Source organism: Atractosteus spatula, chromosome 3, assembly GCF_055471065.1.
Source record: "Atractosteus spatula isolate fAtrSpa1 chromosome 3, fAtrSpa1.hap1, whole genome shotgun sequence".
NCBI classification, from domain to species: Eukaryota; Metazoa; Chordata; class Actinopteri; order Semionotiformes; family Lepisosteidae; genus Atractosteus; species Atractosteus spatula.
The window spans coordinates 23,237,185-23,256,936 of NC_142708.1; the positions used below are offsets into that span (position 1 = coordinate 23,237,185).

The 19,752-nt window shown below is 35.9% G+C and overlaps 1 protein-coding gene across 2 annotated transcripts in view; it reads left to right on the forward strand.

Annotated features, from left to right (window-relative positions):
• sncaip (synuclein, alpha interacting protein) overlaps positions 1–19,686 on the forward strand; it is a 52,425-nt gene extending 32,739 nt beyond the window's left edge. The window contains exons 3-12 of one of the 2 annotated variants that reach the window (XM_088911467.1): positions 1,566–1,638; positions 8,047–8,909; positions 12,335–12,514; positions 13,600–13,713; positions 14,114–14,239; positions 14,879–15,048; positions 15,272–15,364; positions 15,755–16,811; positions 17,773–17,846; positions 18,697–18,906. In XM_088911467.1, the coding sequence (XP_088767593.1) occupies positions 1,566–1,638; positions 8,047–8,909; positions 12,335–12,514; positions 13,600–13,713; positions 14,114–14,239; positions 14,879–15,048; positions 15,272–15,364; positions 15,755–16,811; positions 17,773–17,846; positions 18,697–18,778 (2,832 nt within the window). In that variant the 3' untranslated portion in view covers positions 18,779–18,906. Of the gene's footprint in view, positions 1–1,565; positions 1,639–8,046; positions 8,910–12,334; positions 12,515–13,599; positions 13,714–14,113; positions 14,240–14,878; positions 15,049–15,271; positions 15,365–15,754; positions 16,812–17,772; positions 17,847–18,696 lie in introns of both variants that reach the window. The other variant, XM_088911466.1, reaches the window with a different exon arrangement.
• The last annotated feature ends 66 nt before the right edge of the window (positions 19,687–19,752 follow it).

Here is a 19,752-nt window from a genome sequence, read left to right on the forward strand (position 1 = left end):
GAGATACTGTTGTTACAGTACGTTGAAAACAGTCTGCCTGCCAAGTTGCCCTAGCAGTGGAAGTTGTACTGATGTTGAGCTGTTGTCCACATCCTGCTGGGCTTTGTGAATACTCTTTATAGCAATAACAGCCACCTAAGATCAATAAGGAGGAAGTCATCAGTAAGGCACACATTTATCAGAACTTACATCTTTTCCACCTTACGTGGCCAAGATCAACTCCATTTTTTGCTAAGTCTTGCAATATAAGCCTGTTGAAGTCAGGATTTGGCCACAGTAAAGCCTACAGTGCCACTTGCCATAGTCTTTGGAATGTTTGATCACTAATTAGGTTATTTAAAGGCCTAGTATTGAGATTTTCCGTAAACCAAATATGAAGGTTTTGAAGATGAATATTCGAGTCCTGTATTGCTATGTTGATATTTGGAGATGAGGGCAATCAGTTACACTAGCCGTAATCCTAACATGGTTGAACAAAAGCGATATGGTTTGTAGGTATACATTAATATGATGAGCAAACCAACTACTGCCACATTCCACCATCCAATATCTGTTGTGCTTGGATCCTCTCTGCAATCGTCTGTCGTGTCATCTTGCTAGAAAGCATGAATGTGTTGTTTTCACAGGGCTGGGATATGTGAAGTGCACATCCTGTACATCATTACGCCCTTCCACTGAATGACATTACATGAAATCTGTGCATTGTCGTTTATTTCAAATAAACAAATCAGAAACATTTATCACAAATTTATTTTCCACTCATCAAAACAAAGCTTTTGCCACTTTGCTGACAAAAGTAACCTGAGGATTTATTGCACGATTTACCATCATTCCCATAATTAACTTCATCCCAATCTACTGATTACGCATTATTATGTAAATTCAGTCCATTATTTTTGAGGGGTAGGTACTCTTTATTTAATTCAAAATACAATTTATTGTAAACCTCATACAAAGTACTTCATTTACATCTTGTTTGTACTATACAAAGAGCCATCATAGAAGCCCACAGCTCTGTGATATAGTGAAGATGTTAAACAGGAGGTTTAAAATGAAATCAGCACCTGATATGAAATCAAGTTTATTTCTTTAAATTGTTGTATGAATTGTACACCTAATAGCTAATATTTCATAAAATTACAGATTTCTAAAAATTTAAAACAGTATGTTAAATTTAATTTGGCTAAAGATGTCGGTGATTTCAAATCTGATTGATGACCATACAGTATGTTCAGAAATGAATAATGAGGAAATCAGCAAATTGCTTAGGTTATATTGAGCCAGCTAACAAGTTATGTGTCCTTCTTTTTTAATAATGCATTAATGCATTCTATATTGAGTGCATTCATCTTGTTTGCAAAATGGGTTACCAAACTCAAAAATCCGAAAGAAGGAATAAAAGATTAAACTGTATTCTACTGTATGTATTTATAGTTCATGTATCAGCCTGAGTATGACATTTAAGCATGATATATGAACTCTACAGGTCCCAAAGACCACTCGAGGTAAAAAGAAGAAGAAAATTATTAAGTTCTTTCTTTGATTTTATTTTCCTACTTTTTTAGTATTCCGTAACATCTCTGAAGACTATTCCTGAACTGTGCCGAAGATGTGACTCTCAGAACGAAGACAGACAAGGTATTGTTAAGCCTTCACAGAACATCTGAACATTAGCATCACTTCCAAAACATAGACAGAAAAGCAGTGGTTGTCCTCAAATAAATTAAATTAGTCAAAATGTTTTAAATAAGGAATATATGTGACATTAACATTTTCATTAGTTAATTTTAATACAGTCCGTTATTCATACCATGTTGCTTCATCTATAAAAATGTATCATGTACTAATGTAAAATTTATTGTACACAAATTTTTTGTATTACTGTATGTGTTCTCAGTTTTCCTCATGGACCTTTTCCATGCATTGTTTTTTATAATGGAACCAGATCATCTTGGCACCAGATTACCATTCATCTGGATGCATTACATCAGCTGTACTGTTTCTAGCTTTTTGGGTTGATTATATAATTTTATGAGGTATTTATGGTTATTAGAAAGTTCACGTTCCATATGTAAAGAAGCTGTTATTATAACACAAATGACATGTAATTGCACCCACAGCACACTGCAATATTGCTCTTAGGCATTTTCACACACAAGCAGTTGTACATGTATGTCAATGTTAAAATGGGGTAGCCACTTATTCTGGCAGTGCAGAATTATCCTTAATGATAAACAGCAAAGGAAATATATGGATAAAGAATAGAAACTAGGATATGAATACCTGCTCACATTCGGCTGCATTGGACATTGTCATGAACAATAAACCTAAAGTTCCAGGTGAGCTATAGCTTCTAGGTGCTGTCATTGCAAAATATAATAAGTTGTTCATTTTCTTAAATAATCGTTTGTATCTTGTAATTACAGTACATGGTAATGTACTATCTTGTAATAATGATCTTTTAATGATAATTTACAATCTAGTAATAATAATACTAATAAAAATAATAATTCCCTACACTTACAGTATATAGCGCTTTTCTGGACACTCCACTCAAAGCGCTTTACAGGTAGTGGGGACTCCACTCCACCACCACCAGTGTGCAGCCCCACCTGAATGATGCGACGGCAGCCATAGTGCGCCAGAACGCTCACCACACATCAGCTGTCAGCAGGGAGGAGAACAGAGTGATGAAGCCAATTCAGAGATGGGGATTATTAGGAGGCCATGATTGGTAAAGGCCAGGAGGAAATTTGGCCAGGACAAATTAGGGGTTATACCCCTACTCTTTTTGAGAAACGCCCTGGGATTTTTAATGACCACAGAGAGTCAGGAGCTCAGTTTTACGTCTCATCTGAAGGACAGCGCCTTTTTACAGTATACTAGGGTATGAGGACCCACACAGACCGCAGGATGAGCGCCCCCTGCTGGCCCCACTAACACCTCTTTCAGCACCAACCTTAGTTGTTCCCAGCAGGTCTCCCATCCAGGTACTGACCAGGCTCACACCTGCTTACCTTCAGTGGGTTGCCAGTTGAGAGTTGGAGGGTGATATGGCTGCTGGTAATAAAGAGATAATTTTCATGAAATTACGAGATACACATTCAAATATTTTTTTTTGTCTTAGTGGCAACAATGCGCTTCTGCAAAATTTTACGTGGTATTCTAAATGAGCAATGGGCTTGTACTGTGTGGTCTTTGTAAAATTCCCCCTTAATTCTATCTGTGAAACAGTTTCTTAGTTTTCTTCATGAACTGTTGTGGCAGAAAAAAGTTAAAAAAAATATTTAATATGAAATTTGTCTAAGAATCCGTCATTGGCTAACTATGATAGGAACACCCCACTGGCAGAGCATAATAGATAAAGCTACTGATGTACTCAAAGTTGGCTCTGTATGTAAATAACAATATAAATAATATGCACAATAGTGTAATATGTAATACGATTGACAAAGGTAATACAGCATCTCGGAGTTTTAGAACTTTTTAATGATTGTAATGCCTGCTTCCTATCCAGCATCACTGAACAACAGCACCACCCTCTGATCAGAAACTACAAAACATATCGATAATATGAGTAGTAGATGCACATTGAGGATAAAATATCATATGCTGTTATATTTTTCTTAAAATAATGGAAAAAACGTTGAATAAAAATATTTTAGTTGTATATTATGTTATGTATGTGTTATTTTAGGCAACTTTTATTTAGTTTAGCTGTTTAGCCTTCGGAAGCCAAGATTTACACGTGCAACAGTTGCATCTTTACTGCAAATCAAAGTGCAGCTTGACCTCAGCTGCTTAAAGTTATTTTCTCACAATTTGCACTCCATTCCTATTATAGAGTATATAAGTCTTTAGTCACAAATGGACTTATGAAATACCATGCTGATTGAAATATCCCTTAGAGAGAATAAATACATACAGTACAGCTTTCTTTTTTGACGCTTATAAAGTGCAGACGAGTGTCCCCTCACTGTTTATATAAATACAATGTGTATCCATCCATCCATACATACATTTTCTAACTGCTTTATCTGATACAGGGTTGCAAGGGAGCTGGAGGCTATCCCTGCCAAGCAGCGTGTGAAATGTACACCCTGAATGGGACATCAGTCAATCACAGGGCAAGCACAGACACAAACACACACTCACATCAAGGCAAATTTTCCTCGAACGCAGTTAACTTACCAGTATGTCTTTCAACTGTGGGAGGAAACCAGAGCTCCCAGAGGAAACGTATGCAACCATGGGGAGAAATACAAACTCCACGCAGACAGCACCCCAGGAATTGAACCCAGTATTGAACGCTACTGTACCTCAGCATTGTGAGGCAGCAATACTAACAACTGCACCATAGTGCTGTCCTTAAGAAGTATATTGGCACCACAAATTCCTCATAATGAAAATAATACAGTTGTGTGCCAGTTAATCAGGAGAGAAAACAAGAGGAAGAATTTCCTGAATAATGAAAGTGAAGGTCCTTTCACGCCAGGAAGTGGTATGATATTAGTTTAATAATGAAACAGGAAAGAATTCCTTTAAAAGTAATAGTTATAATTATAGATAAAAATCACTTTTGATACTTTCAAATATTTTTTTTTAACAGCATGTCCCTTAACCTAAAAGGAGAAAGCATTTTACAAAATATTTTCTCTGACCTCTCTATTTACTTATAGACTATAAACATTTAGACGACAAAGCCTGCTTTAGTAACTATTGAGCACTACCAGGTTGGACACGAGTCAAACCAATGACTCAGTGGTGCCTACTGTTATTACACTCCACTGTTGCAGCTGATTAAAATTAAATGTTGAAGCTGATAGCCTTGCAGAAGAAACTGTGTCCTCAAAGAACCTGAACTTAAGAGGACCAACAAAAGGAGCTGCTTCTTCCTCGTCTTTCTGCTGAATAACAAATTTTACCTCATGTAGTGGCCCAGTATTGATGACTAAGTTGTTTCTTATGTTTTTGTACTAATTTTGTTCATGTTCTTTGTTTTTTTGTTTTTATATGTCTCTTGGTATGTTTAAGATACTGAAGCATTCATTCCTTTAACTATAGTCATTTCTGCATATCCTAAACTCTATGTCTATCGGGTCTGCTCTTGTTAACTTACTGTATAACACTCTCTTCAGAATCTACAAATTAGAGAAAAATTCTCTGAGAGATATTTTATTCTAAAAAGGTGTGAAACTAATTTAATTTATGTAAATACCGTGGATATAATGTTGGAATATAATTCATTTTTATTAATTTCTTATTGGATTGTGTAGTTAATGTCAATTTATTAAGTGTATGGCTGTTCTAATTACTGCAGATCTCAGATAAAACAACAAATAAAACATTTTAGCTTTTTGAGATCTGTTGCACAGTATAAACCAATGTATTGAGACAATACTTAGAAAACCTATTAGAAACAGCCCATGTTTGAATATTTAAAGTTTAAGTTTAAGTTTTATGACTTAAAGATAGTTGTTTATTCATATTATACAGTTTAAAATCCTGCATTACTTCAGGATATTATTCATATAACACAGTCATTTTCATTGTAGTGACAGAAAGTTAAAATCCTTATTTAAAACAACAATTTAATACAGCAAATGATGTTTCTCTTTCATGATTCGGGACAATCTTTACTATCTTAAACAAAGAAAATGTGCTCTTCTTACTCAAAGCTTAAATCATTGACATATATCCTGAATATATTTTGCTGGGTACTGTCCAGTATTTTAAGATTTAAAATTACTTTCTGAAAGTATTTCTTACATGGGGTTTGGTATATAAAATCAAAAATAAAATGGGACTTAACACAATGAGAGGGATTTGAAGAGATTCAATAGTCAACTCACTGTTTTTCTTGTCTAGACCTGTCTGCATAGAAAAAAATGTTTTTGTAAGGTCCAGACAGAATTCATTTCCATGCAGCCTTTAATGGTTCCTGTCAGAACAAAACAGCTGGGAAACATATGGCATTCATTTTCCTATATCACTTGGAAAGAATTTTACATGTAAATAAAACCAACATAGAAGTGCAGTCTTTTGTGAACTCCTAAATCTTACAGAATGCATACATTTAAAAAATACAATCCATTCTTTGTTTTACGCCACAGGATTGTTTGACAATGATTGGGCTGTAAAAGCCTACTAATTTTACAACATTGTAAAATACTCTACAGTAGTTTTACTTATGTTGTTTTAGAGTCACATTTACGATCTTCATTTGTATTTACCATTTATGGAAAAACCTTAGAAGTTTTAGGCCTTCATAGCCCTAAACTAGGTAAGGAGGTTATTATTAATTTACAGTATGGCTTATTTAAGGCTGCTTTTCTAAGCTGCTTCTACAGTTAATTTTAATAGCCCACTTATTTTCTTCTGAGAAGGTTTTTGAAATTCAGTTACACTGAGAGTGCATACAATTGCAAAATGTAACAAAACACATGAAACATACTATAGACCCTGGCCTGTGAATAATCCTAAGAAGGGGAAAGGAATTCATATTGTCTTATTTTTTCAGACTTTCAGTACATTGCCTCACCCCACTGAAGCTAATGATAAGAATTCCCAGAAATGAATGACATCTAGATAGTATAATACATTTCCAGTTTTTACAAATGGCTTCTTGACTTGTTTCTCCCCATATTTTTTAGAACCTTGGGGCTCTGTTCTTTTCAAAAGTGCCCGTTGGTTCTGGATTTATATCTGAATGTGCTTACAGTCTGTCTTTATGGCAATCTTCCCCTGAAACAAGGATTAGGAAGAAGGTTAAGTTGATCTGAGAAGGAAATCTAAAGCCATAAGCTGGCATTTCTTTGATGTTCATGTTCAAAGAAATTTTTTCATCTCCTTTCTAATTCATTTTAATTAATACGACCCTACAAGAAGACTGTGCAAGAATTAATCTCTTTTGGTGTTACTGGTTTATTTTAGGATCCAGCCTTGAAGTTATGAATAAATGATAAATAACTTTAAGGGAGTCTTCATTATAAGGATCCAGTACAAAGTGATTCAGGCAGTGTAACAAAACTTATGAAGGACTTAGACATCAGAGGGGTAATTTCATGCAGTGTTTAACAGCGACATCTTGGGGAAGGGCATCTCTGTGCCAAAAAACTTCTTGACTTAAGCTACATTTATGAGGATATTTGTGCTTGTTTTCTTACCTACAATATGCTGTAGAATTCAGGCATTGCTTGTGTATTACTAATACTGTATGTGTTAAGTATCTGCCTTATAAAGTAAAACACTGACTCCTTGAATGTTCTCATTCCTGAATCATTTGATAGCACTGTATTTCATTTTTTTGCTTGGTATTTTCATAAACCAAATTACTATGTCTGTGTCTTAGTTGTAAACCATTTTGAGCTTATTGTGTTTCTTGTCTTTCTATAAATTGACTTAGAAGCATGGAGTCAATTTATCTGCATGTCTTGTGAGTAGGGCCAGGAGAAATTCTTTAGGGACTTTATTGGAGATGAACTTGCTTGTGTTTGGTAACAGTCTACAAAGGTCTTTTCTGGCAGGAATGCAGTTAAGCAGCTTAAGGTGTCATGGTAAAATGATCCAAACAATAATCCAAGGAATAATTAAAGCATTAGAATACTAGCTAAATAAATTACAAACTGTTTGCTACAAGTGTAAAGTTCTTCATGCACAGGGAAGGACTAAGATTGCCCCTTACTTAATTATATTTTTCACGAGTTTAAACAAACCTTTGTTCATTGAAAATTAATCATTGATTTAATACAAAAGTTTTGTTTAAATAACACTTAATGTTTATACACCATGACAGCTTGATAAACCTTAATTCCACGTTAGAACTCTTTGTAAGCTTACTTAAATGTTTAGTATTATAGGAACTGTTCCATCTGAAGCATTTTTAATATACATTTTGAACAGGATTTCATGTTAATTAAAAAATATATATATTTAAAGACTTTTTTTTAATTTTGTTCTGTTTGTCTAGACTAGGACATAAAAGTGATCTTAACATGAGTAGACCATTATAAGAGTCTTATTCTTAAATTAGTTGTTTTTCATTAGTTCCAGGTACAAACTGGAGTACTGCTGTCTCATCACATAGTGGAAATGGAATTAAACCTACTGGCATAGCAGAAGTTTACAGCAAATTTAGACCAGTTAAAAGGGTTTCACCCCTGAAGCACCAGCCAGAAACCACAGACAATGAAACGGACAATGACCAATCAAACCAAAAAGGAGACTTCAACAAAGAAGAGTCCTCTGAAAAGCTGCAGCAGTCCAACCTGTCTCCCAGTGACAGTCAGGGCTTTAAAAGCAAAGATTGTGGTTCTGGTGTATTATTTGGGGAGCTTGAGCATTATGACCTGGACATGGATGAAATTCTGGATGTGCCTTATATCAAGTCAAATCATCAGCTCTCCAGTCTCCCCAAGGTAGCCCCGGAAAAAAGAACTGTGGGTATGAATTCAAATGACAAAGGTCATGGAAACAAGACCTGCTCAGTAGTAAACTGTGAGAACCTGCCAGCAAGCATGACACAATTCTGCGTGCTGTCTCCTGTGAAAAGCTCAGAGCTGAGAAAGGCGCAAGCTATTGTCCCAGACCAGCACAGCTACTCGGCTGCAGGATTAGAGTTTTCACAGAATCTGCTTAGCTGTGGCTCCGTTCCCGAGGCTGAAACCCAAGGTAAAAACTTTCCAGGCAGGACGTTTGCCGATTCCCATGTTCATAAGGGAGATAAAACAATGCCCAACTGCCAACCCAGAATATTCCAGTTGCAGAACCCAGTGTCTGCAGAGAGTAAGCTGGACGAAAATAGCAACCGGACCTGGACCAACGTGGGAGTGCAAGGAGAGCGTAACGAAGAGGCAAAGAAAGTCAAGAGCATCCTCAACATCGTCAGAGAAGGGCAGATATCATTGCTGGTGAGTTTGCAGAAAATTTGCAGACGCAAGGGGGTGATTGAATGGTCAAGCTCCGAGAGGAGATTGTCTTACACTGACTTAGTTATTTTTTCAGTTCAATGTAAGCGGTACTTTGACCTTGCTTTTAGAAAACAAAGTGCTGAATGTATTGTAGCCACCATAAAACATCAAGCACTGATTTATTCTAAACCGATACATTTAATCATTTCAAAAAAGCATTAATGTTCTTCATACTTCATGTAATATCTGATGAAGTAAGGAAATACACAACCTGCATTCATAATTTGTTTATCCACAGTTATTCAGGGATTAGCACATTATTCAGAGGCCTATGTCTGGGAACAGAGGGAGCTCTGTAAAGTGCTCATTATTATTCAGCACTGTTTGTGTCAAGTTGTTAAAGCAGCAGTTCACATAGTACACAAGTCTCCTTTGACCCACAGTAGAGTTTTTAGTTAGTTTCAGGCCTCTGATCAAACACCATGCTAATGTGTTGCCAGAGAAACCAGATTTGAATGCACACCATAATATACAAACAAGCCCAGTGAGCTATAGCATTTCTTTTGTTAAAGACCCCAAAGCCGTCAGAGTTAATTAATAAATCTTTACATTGGGAAAATAATTTTCTTTACTGTGTGGATGAAATAATGTACTGTAAAGTTTTACAGTATGTCTAAAAGTTTATATAATAAAGTTGGTATCTTTTATCTGTTAATCATAGTAAATATCCTGGTATAAAATTGTTCAGATTTAATGTGAACTACAACAAATTCAAAAAGAAATTCAATAGTTTTATAAGGAAAAAGTATTGATTTGTAATATATTGAAGATAGTCTAAAAGAACATAATATATATGCATTTTATAAAGTGCTTGCTGAAGTGCTGTAAAGATTTTGCAGTGTCATAGGCATTGTATATTGTCATGTTTTCATAGAAATCTATTTTTTCTAATGTAAATCTAGATTATGGGATAATACATTTTTAAATAATGCCATTTATTGCATCAGAAGTTTGGGGAGACTTGACTTTCTCTTTTAACACCTTGTAACAGAAAATATTTAAAAAATAAAACAGAACACTAGCTTGCTTTATCTAGCTTATGTCTACATTTACAGCTATACCTCCCACATGATGTGTTTTGGCTTTAACTGAAACTATAAACTTGCTAGCCTGAAATGTTCCAGCCTATAATTTCTAATGTCCAGGAAAAGTAAAGTCATGTTAAATTTCACTTCTGAGAACATAATGCTTATTGCCATGTACTTTATCTGCTTTTCATGTAGTTGATTCTCAGTGACTTTTGCTACACTCACTTACTGTACTCTCCAGTAAATTTGTTTAAACACAAAAACTGCTCATATATTAAAAAGAAAGCGCTGGCTCCTCACTCAAATAATTTCCATATTATTTCTGTAAATTAAATACATTCTGAAAAAAATGGTGTTTTAGCTACAAGGACATTATTCCCAGATCTTCCAGCATTCTTTCTTTATCCGCAGGTCTTTATAACCAGAATGAAAGCACAAGTCCTTGGGTTTGTGTACTGATGACACTGCAACTGAAATCAGAAAAATATTAAGAACAGCAGCACTACTGTCACATTTGTATTAAATATAATTACATACCCTCTTTAAATTTTTCATATGTATGCAGTTTTTTATTTCTTACCTACTGTATATAATTTACTTTGACAGCCTTTAGTGGCAAATACTGACAACAGTTTGCAGCAAACTTCAGAAAACTGTACTGTATATACAGTAAGTCGGTACTCACCAATGTATTGTTAATACTGCCTGTCCAGCATCCTTTTACATTTCTGTGTATGGACACCCATCTCTTGTTGCAAACAAATCTGTGGAAATGTATTAATGACAATTAATTTTTTCCTTAGCTTAAGTCGCAGTGCTGTGCAACATAATGGTATCTGACTAGCATTTAAATTATATTTGCCTTATATAATTATATAATATTTAATTTAGCAGTTTTAAAAAAACTCTAAGCACTGTACAGTAATATGTATAATACATATAAAAAAGTAAAAAGAAGAAACAAAAAAGCACAGCTAACTGACCCAGAAAAACCAAGAGTAGACATACAGTAAATTATACATTTCAAGCTATAGTGAAAAAATAAGCTAGTAAATGCCCAAAGACTAGATAATTGCATGTGGAATTTACTGATTCACTACTAAAGCCATAAATATTTTTGAACAAAAAAACAAACTTTGTCAACACTTTCTAATAAGCCCCTATGTCATTTGGGTCAGATGTTACAATGCAGGAATCTGTCTCTCTGGCTTTATCATACGCTTTATTTGAAGTTATATTACCTTCAATCCTAAAACACAAGATCATGTACTAGGATTTCAGATAAATGATTCTATTCTTCTGGTAAATGCTCTTAACTAATCATAAATTTGGTTCTATTGGAGATTGGCTTCAGTTGACTACTGTATTTAATACTGGATTTAATCAAATCTTAGCTAATGCCTATTTTGTGTCTCTCTCCCTCTAACCCCGCACCACATCCCTCACCTGTGGGGGTTTATCCACATGATTCACATCGTTGGAATTATAAAAAACTGATTGCTTTAAACCAGGAGAAGATGTACAGTAAGAAATGAATGAGTGTGAATTATGTGTTGGACACTGATGGTATCTCAGGTGAACTGGTGGGGCTAGAACACTGTAGCCCATAATGTTGGACTGCCACTGGTTTTGTCATTTTGGCATAGCAATATCATTTAGGTGAAAGTAGTATTGGGGACAAGGAATGCTTTTTTGCAATTCATTACAGGACTCACTCCCTTAGAGCCCTTGTGACTGTTCATGTAGTTTTTTGTAATCCCATGGTCATGGTCATTCATGGAATGTCGAAGACCAATGTTTACCATGTTTGTCGTAGAAATCCAAGTTGTTCTGTTCTTTTTACCAGTATTCTACTGGGTCTGTAAGAGATTTTGGTTGATTTAAAGATGAAAATATAAAACTGAGCAAGCCTTTATCTAGTAAAACTTAGTGATGTTAAATGTGAAGACTAAACTGGAAGGTAAGTTCTCCAGTTATGTTTTGAGGTTTTAATTAAATAAGTGTGGGCTTTCCTTTAATAACATAGTTGAAATATGGTTGACAACACATTCAGAACTGAAGAAAAAAAAAGGTTACAAAGAAAAGAAATCTTGCTTATTTGGTCTGTAATATCCCATTGATATTTCACTCAGCTGTCTGTAGAAGGATCCCAGTGAATATGATTGAATGCCATGACTGGGTAGATAGTTCTAGGCACTCTCATCCCTTTTAGTATATTAATACATCTGTATATGGTATGGCAAGGAAATTAGATATCATTAACACTATTTCTAGAAATTATGTTGCATTTTATTAATGCTTGTTAACTCCCATGTTTTCCTCTTCTATGGCTGATAGCCTCATTTAGCAGTGGATAATCTGGAGACAATCCATGATGAGAATGGAAACAACCTACTGCATGTCTCGGCTTCCCAGGGGCACGCTGAATGCTTGCAGCACCTCACCTCTCTCATGGGGGAAGACTGTCTGAGTGAGCGCAACAATGAGCAGCTCACTCCTGCTGGCCTCTCCATCAAGGTAAGAGGAACAAATGCTCAGTGCATTACTTTGTAAAGGTTTAAATTAATATATGACACAATTGATACTCTATATAAAAATATTATTAAACCTCTTCTACTCAGTGTGTTTGTTCCTTTCTAGATTATGTGATGTTGTTTACATAAGAACATGAGAAAGCTTACAAACATGAGGAAGCCTTTGGACCCATCTATCTCATTTAATTCCTAGTAGCGCAGGAATCCAGCTGCCTCTTGATAGAGGCCACTGTAATGATTTTAACAACATGGCTGGGTAGTTTGTTCCACCCTCCCACAACCCTTGGTGTAAAGAAGTGTTGTTTAAAATTCAAAATGCAATTTATATTCTCTTTTTGAATTAATTTTAGACAAAATATTAATATTAATATATAAGGTGTCTCATTTGAGAAATACTTGGTATAATATCACCTATTTATTTATATAATAATAATTGCTTACACTTATATAGCGCTTTTCTGGACACTCCACTCAAAGCGCTTTACATGTAATGGGGACTCCCCTCCACCACCACCAATGTGAAGCATCCACCTGGATGATGCGACGGCAGCCATAGTGCGCCAGAACGCTCACCACACATCAGCTATTAGTGGGGAGGAGAGCAGAATAATGAAGCCAATTCACAGACAGGGATTATTAGGAGGCCGTGATTGATAAGGGTCAATGGGAAATTTTGGCCAGGACGCCGAGGTTACACCCCTACTCTTTACGAGAAATACCCTGGGATTTTTAATGACCACAGAGAGTCAGGACCTCGGTTTTACGTCTCATCCGAAGGACAGCACCTGTTTACAGTATAGTGTCCCCATCACTATACTGGGGCATTAGGACCCACATGGACCACAGGGTGAGTGCCCCCTGCTGGCCCCACTAACACCTCTTCCAGCAGCAACCTTAGTTTTTCCCAGGAGGTCTCTCATCCAGGTACTGACCAGGTGCACACCTGCTTAGCTTCAGTGGGCTGCCAGTTGTGAGTTGCAGCAGCCATATCACCCTGCAACTTACATATAATCCATATATGCATCTCAGTTGTGTTATACTGAAAGACTGTAACATTTTTTGCTGCAGAACGGACGTCTGGAGTGCGTCCGTTGGATGGTGAGTGAAACGGAGGCAATCGCAGAACTGAGCTGCACTAGAGACCACCCCAGCCTCATTCACTATGCTGCGTGTTATGGACAGGTAAAGCAACAGACCATTTTAAACAGCACATGAACTTGTTTTCTTTTTAAATCATCCTGTGTAAAACAATTTTAGTATGTCAGCCTCAACCTCAAATTGTCAAGAAATGCAGCACATACATATGTCCCATGGAAGATGAACTTGAGGCAGAAGTTTGCAATAATATCTCAAGTAGTTTCTGAGATATGGTTTACTGAAGCAATAATTTTTATACTTATCCAGGCACCCTTGTAATTTGAGATCAACAATAAAATGTTCTGCTGAATAAATAGGCAAGAATATAAATTGGCTAAAAACCTCAGCCAAATTAATAACAGTTTAATCTCATATATAGTGAAACTGTTAAAAAGTCATATTAATAGCTCATCCTGCTGAACTCTTTTAATTTCTTCCTCTTCAGGAAAAGATTCTCCTGTGGTTACTACAGTTCATGCAGGAACAAGGGATTTCATTGGATGAAGTTGACCAGTATGGAAACAGTGCAGTTCATACTGCATCTCAGCATGGACATCTAGGCTGTATTCAGGTACATATTTCAGACTAGAATACACTTCAGTGTGTAGCATTGAGAAATACACTTCAGTGTATAGCATACAGTACATTGTCCACCAAGTTCATATAACAAATTTTGCTACAACGACACATCCAGATTAATACAGTACGTACTGTATTTCATCAAATACAAACATTTTTTCCATAACAAGCGTAATTCCATTGATCTGTATCAATGTATATATTCTATCTGTATCAATGTCTGTATGCTATTGTAGTTGGAGAAACTACTCATCAAGTTTTTAATGGTCAGTAATTAACATAAAAAATAATTCTGTTGTGATTTTAATTTTTTTGTACTACACAAAAGTAAGTTTGATAATTATTGTGTGATTTTTCTGGGATTCGAGAACCAATTGGAGGGATTTGAAAATCGAGGGATGCCTGGACTTACACTGTCTTTTCAAAGACGACTTTTTAAACTTGAATTATTTAAGTAACTTCATAATGTTAATGATGTCTGTCAGGATCTGTAGGATTCTTATATTGTTGATGTTGTATTGTATCTATATAATATCTAATATAGGGATAGATGCTAAATAACCTGGTAGTTATTCTTGCAGTATGTGTGATTGAGATCTTCAATATTAACAGCTTGTCCCTGCTTTCACAGACCCTGGTGGAATATGGTGCCAATGTCACCATTCAGAACCAACAAGGAGAAAAGCCTTCTCAGGTTGCTGAGCGACAAGGCCATACCACATGCTCGCGTTACTTGGTGGTTGTGGAAACGTGCATGTCCCTGGCATCGCAGGTTGTGAAATTAACCAAGCAGCTGAAAGAGTAAGCAGAAGAATTATGTTATTATTATGTTATGGAAAGAAGAATGTGTATTTGGAGGTTGTACACATTGTAGCATTTTCATTGGGGATTTAAAGAAGGAGAATCTACTGTATAGCTAGAATCTGACAAACAAAATAATTCCAAAATTATTATAACAAAATATTATGAATGGTAAAATTCTATGTTGCAGTTGATCTAACTGTATGGTATCTTATGCTTCCAGGCAAACTACTGAAAGAATCACTTTGCAAACTCAGCTGCAGCAACTACTGGAAACACAGCAGATGGAAGAGGGCACATTGGCCGACACTCCCAGGTGTGCTCTTGTGACCCAGCTCAGTCCTGTAATTTAACTGTTGTCCACTATATGTTTTGAAAACTGGTTGATAGCATTGATGTGTGAGAATCTGTCGGAACAAGTCGAACAGTAATACAGGATAACGTTGTTGTTTTTGTGTACTGTAAAAAGTGAATGTTTCTCTGTGTTTCCTTTAAAGAATATCCTGAATTCAACAAGTGTTACATTGGGAGGACGTGTGCTTAATAACTCTGAAAGCAAACTAGCGTTCTTTATTTTTAAGCACATTTTGAAATGATCAAACTACTCCTGATCATTTTCGTATCACCTCCACTGCAGCCCTGTCTATACTATATTGATGCCATATTATTATATTTTAACTTTTCATTTTGTTCTTATTTTTGCTAGCTCCTCTGTGTCCACTGCAGTAAGCAGGCCTCAAGGGCCCTTTTCTCCTGAGCACAGATCAATGGACCCTGCCCAGTCAGTACTTCAGAGGAGCTGTATTGGCAACCTGGCAGGCCGTAGGCTCTTCAGGCAGAAGGAGGAAGATTCTGATAAGATCCTGAGACAACTGCTGGGAAAGGAGATTGCGGAGAATGTGTGTACACAGGAGAAACTTTCCCTGGAATTCCAGGATGGGCAGAAGGAAGGACTTGGAGTAGGCCCCAAGATTCTGAGGAGGATGCCAGCAGAGAAAAGAGATCTCAAACTGGCTAGACTGAGACAGATCATGCAGCGTTCTCTCAGTGAGTCAGACACAGACTCCTATCACTCAGAAGAGCAAAAAAACACACCAGTCAAGAGAATAGACAAACCCCGACCACTGCCAATTGTAGAAAACGTGGAATGTACTGAAAGCTTACACTTAATGATCAAAAAGCATGCTTCTGCACGAAAATATGCCTTTGCCAACAGTGTTTCCAAATCTGTTGACGGACACAGCCCCTCTCCAACTTCAGAAGGCAGCGACCCAGACTACGAATCACACTACCAGGCTGGAATTCTGACAAGAGCTGGAATGACTGGGGAAATGCCCCAGTCTGGAACTGACAGTGTCAGTAATCAAAAAGTTACCACAAGCCCCAAAAGTGCCCTGAAGTCTCCATCATCTAAAAGGAGGACATCTCAAAACTTGAAACTTAGGGTAACCTTTGAGGAACCTGTTGTGCAAATTGAGCAAACAGAAAGTGAAAGTAGTATTATCAAAGGAAAAGAAGGGGATAAAACTATGCCCAGAACTCCCCCCAGCACTGATTCAGGAGATACGTGGAAAAGACCATTTGGAACATTCAGATCTATAATGGAGTCCCTGAGTGGAAATCAGAACAATAACAATAACAATTACCATTTGGCGCCTGTGGTAAAAGCACCAGCCTCAGGTTTACTACTGAATTCAACAGGAAGAAAATCTTCAGACACAAAAGCAAACCAAATTAGCCCCACAAAGTTAAAGGGCAAGACAGTGAGTGCGGTATAGAATATGACTTGATGTGTTTAGTTGTTTTGTTGCTTGCATGTACTGTATTGGCATATACTATATATAAATGTGCTGCTATGTTGTCAAAATCCTGTATAGTGTTAACATTTAAAAAATCTTCAGTCTTCCATGGAATTTAGCAAGATGTGTTAGAGTACCATAAAGTTTTCCTGTAAAATGGCACTTGCAGCCCTTTGTGCACAGGGCATATACAGTATAATGCATCCAAACCACTGTACAGAGCTGCAAAAATATGGTACTGCATATGTTATCAAAGTCAACAGCAGATGAATGGAAATTATTTTGTGTATTCTAGATAAGGTTCTTTTAGTTTTGAGTACGTAAATGTACATGGGCAAGTATGTGCTTGTTGTTCTAAAACGTACTGCGAGCACTTTATTTTATAACCATTTCATATCACACTTAGTGATTATCAGGTCTGTATTTAAATAAATGTTTATTAGTAAGAAAGTCCATGGAGACTGTTATACTGCTGTGTTTTAATCTTATGTTAAAACTTAGTTTACAGTAGATTATCTCAGTCATTTTACTTTTGCACTTCTGATGAACACTAGATTACAATATCTACTGAAGTGCATTTTGTATTATTTGTTCACATTTTTTTGCATCATTTGTATTTTTTCCCTGTAGTTATTAATATTGTTATTTTACCCTGCTTCTTCAAATACAAGTTGGTATCCTTCATGATCTTGTAGTTATATTTTTTCCAATATAAATAAGTAACATACCTGTAGGTATTTTTGTTCTTAATGCCAGAGACATAACTGGAGTAGAAAAATTATGATTTTTATATTGACTTATGGAGACAAGAAATACTGTAACAGAATTGATAATTATTCTGTTTTCAGCTTTCATTCTCTGCATGGGGTTGCTTGTTGTATCTTTGCATGATTGCTCAAAACCCATTTACCCTGCACTTTTTTAGGATCCTTGTATCTTCAATTCCAATCTGCCTTGCATGCTGATTACTGATGGCCTTCATAACATGTACACTGCATGGTATGTTTCTCAGAGAATTGTCAGGCTTCTCAAAATGTTTTCTTTTTGCAAAGTATACTGTTTTACATTTATGCAACAGCTTTTCTTCTGTCATTTTTATGTCAGCCTATTCATTCCTAATTGATTAAATGTTATTTGGTAACCAATATTAGTAAAGGGATGTAGATTTTCTAAGGACATACTTTATATACTGAAGACAAGAAATGTAATGGCATCTGAGATGCACATACTCTCATGTGAGCATTCCAGTTTTAATCATGTAAAATCAAATAGGTTTCAGCTTTACTTGTATGTTTGAGCAGGAGTCTGTAAATGGACTTGTGCGACATTAAGAATTTCTGAATGTAACCCTGTGTGTCTGTTAATGGGCTGTGTTGTCTCAATAGCAGGCTGAATTGCATTGGTCTCTGTTCTTTATTATAGATTTTAATTAATTTTTGTTTTGATTTATTTGGAGCTTTCTGCTGATGAAGCGTCTCCTTAGATTATTACATGTTTTCTTAAAAAACTATAAGAAAGGTTCCAAACAAGAGGAAGCTAACTAGCTCATTTGCTTTACGAGCTACTGTAATTCAAAGATTTCATTCCACCGCCAAAGGTTTTCTGTGTACTTCCCCATCATTTACACTTGTGTTCTAGCTTCACTGTTGTAACTCTCAGAACCTCAGATACTTTGAAATCCAGTTTCTCACTATAAGATTATTTTGTTTTGAAAAGTCCTCGATTTTACATTTCCCATTCACTAGAACTAATCATACTAGTTACACTGTTAGTCACCCTTTAGTAGTGCTCCTTGTGTTATGTACTGTATATTTTGGAGTTTGAATGTGTTCTCTTTTTCTGTTTGCAGCACTGATGAACTTATCAACTGTTTGGAGAAAAAAACAACAGACAATGCAGAAGATCCAGAGTTACTGGAATTTTTCTTGTAAGAGTCATCATTTTATCTACTGGACCTTGTCTTATTAGACTCTAACAGGATTACCAATGGCTTCTTCAAGTTTCTTCAAGCAGACCTGGAGTCAAGGGACAGCCATTGATCCAGAGTGCTTGGAGCACTGCCTTTCAATAAGACACTGCACAATTCACTGCTTTGACAGATGGATCAGTGTTTGGTAGCGTTGGAAATTGTCATGTAACAGACTCAGCATTTTCTATTTCTCATTATTTGACACTTGTTTGCTACAAATATTTATGAACCTATGCACTTTCTCATGAAACTTTACATTATACCTGTATTTCTACAGTACATAGAAAATCTAAATTTACAAAATGCTTTTGCAACAACAAATCTTTTGAAGATATGGCTTTGTTATTCTTTTCTAAAGTCATTTTTTAATTGTAAAGTGTATTATTTCATTGTTTTTTTAAATCTGCATGCCTTTTTAATGATGATCTATGTATTGATGAGCTATTTAGCTGTAGTATGTCTCTTGATTTAATACATTTTCAAGTTATGGAGGTTTCAGCCTTTTTAATCACTGTGGTAAACTATTTGTGTTAAGTGTAAAGTTGTTTATATGTGGGATTTTTTGCATTGGTTTTCAGTGTTACCACCTTTACATAGCTCTAAGTTTCAGATGTAAGACTACCAGGTCTTCAGAGGAGGCCATTTAAAATTAATCATACTTAGAGATAACATAGAGGTCATAAAGGATGTTTTGATTGTTGTGTTTTTTTTACTAAATTGAAAGTCATGAGCACTCCTTTTTTTAATGGAGTATTGATTATTTTTTATTTTAGGGAAGTATGCCATTCACTCTAACACAGGCTGTGTTATCTTTGTAATATTTTACACACTTTAATAAAATTAGGGGAGACACTTTCTCCCTGACCACCACCTCTCTTTTCTCTCTTTTTAGCAGTGTACAGTATTTGCCTTGAAGAATTCCCAACAGCTTAAGGA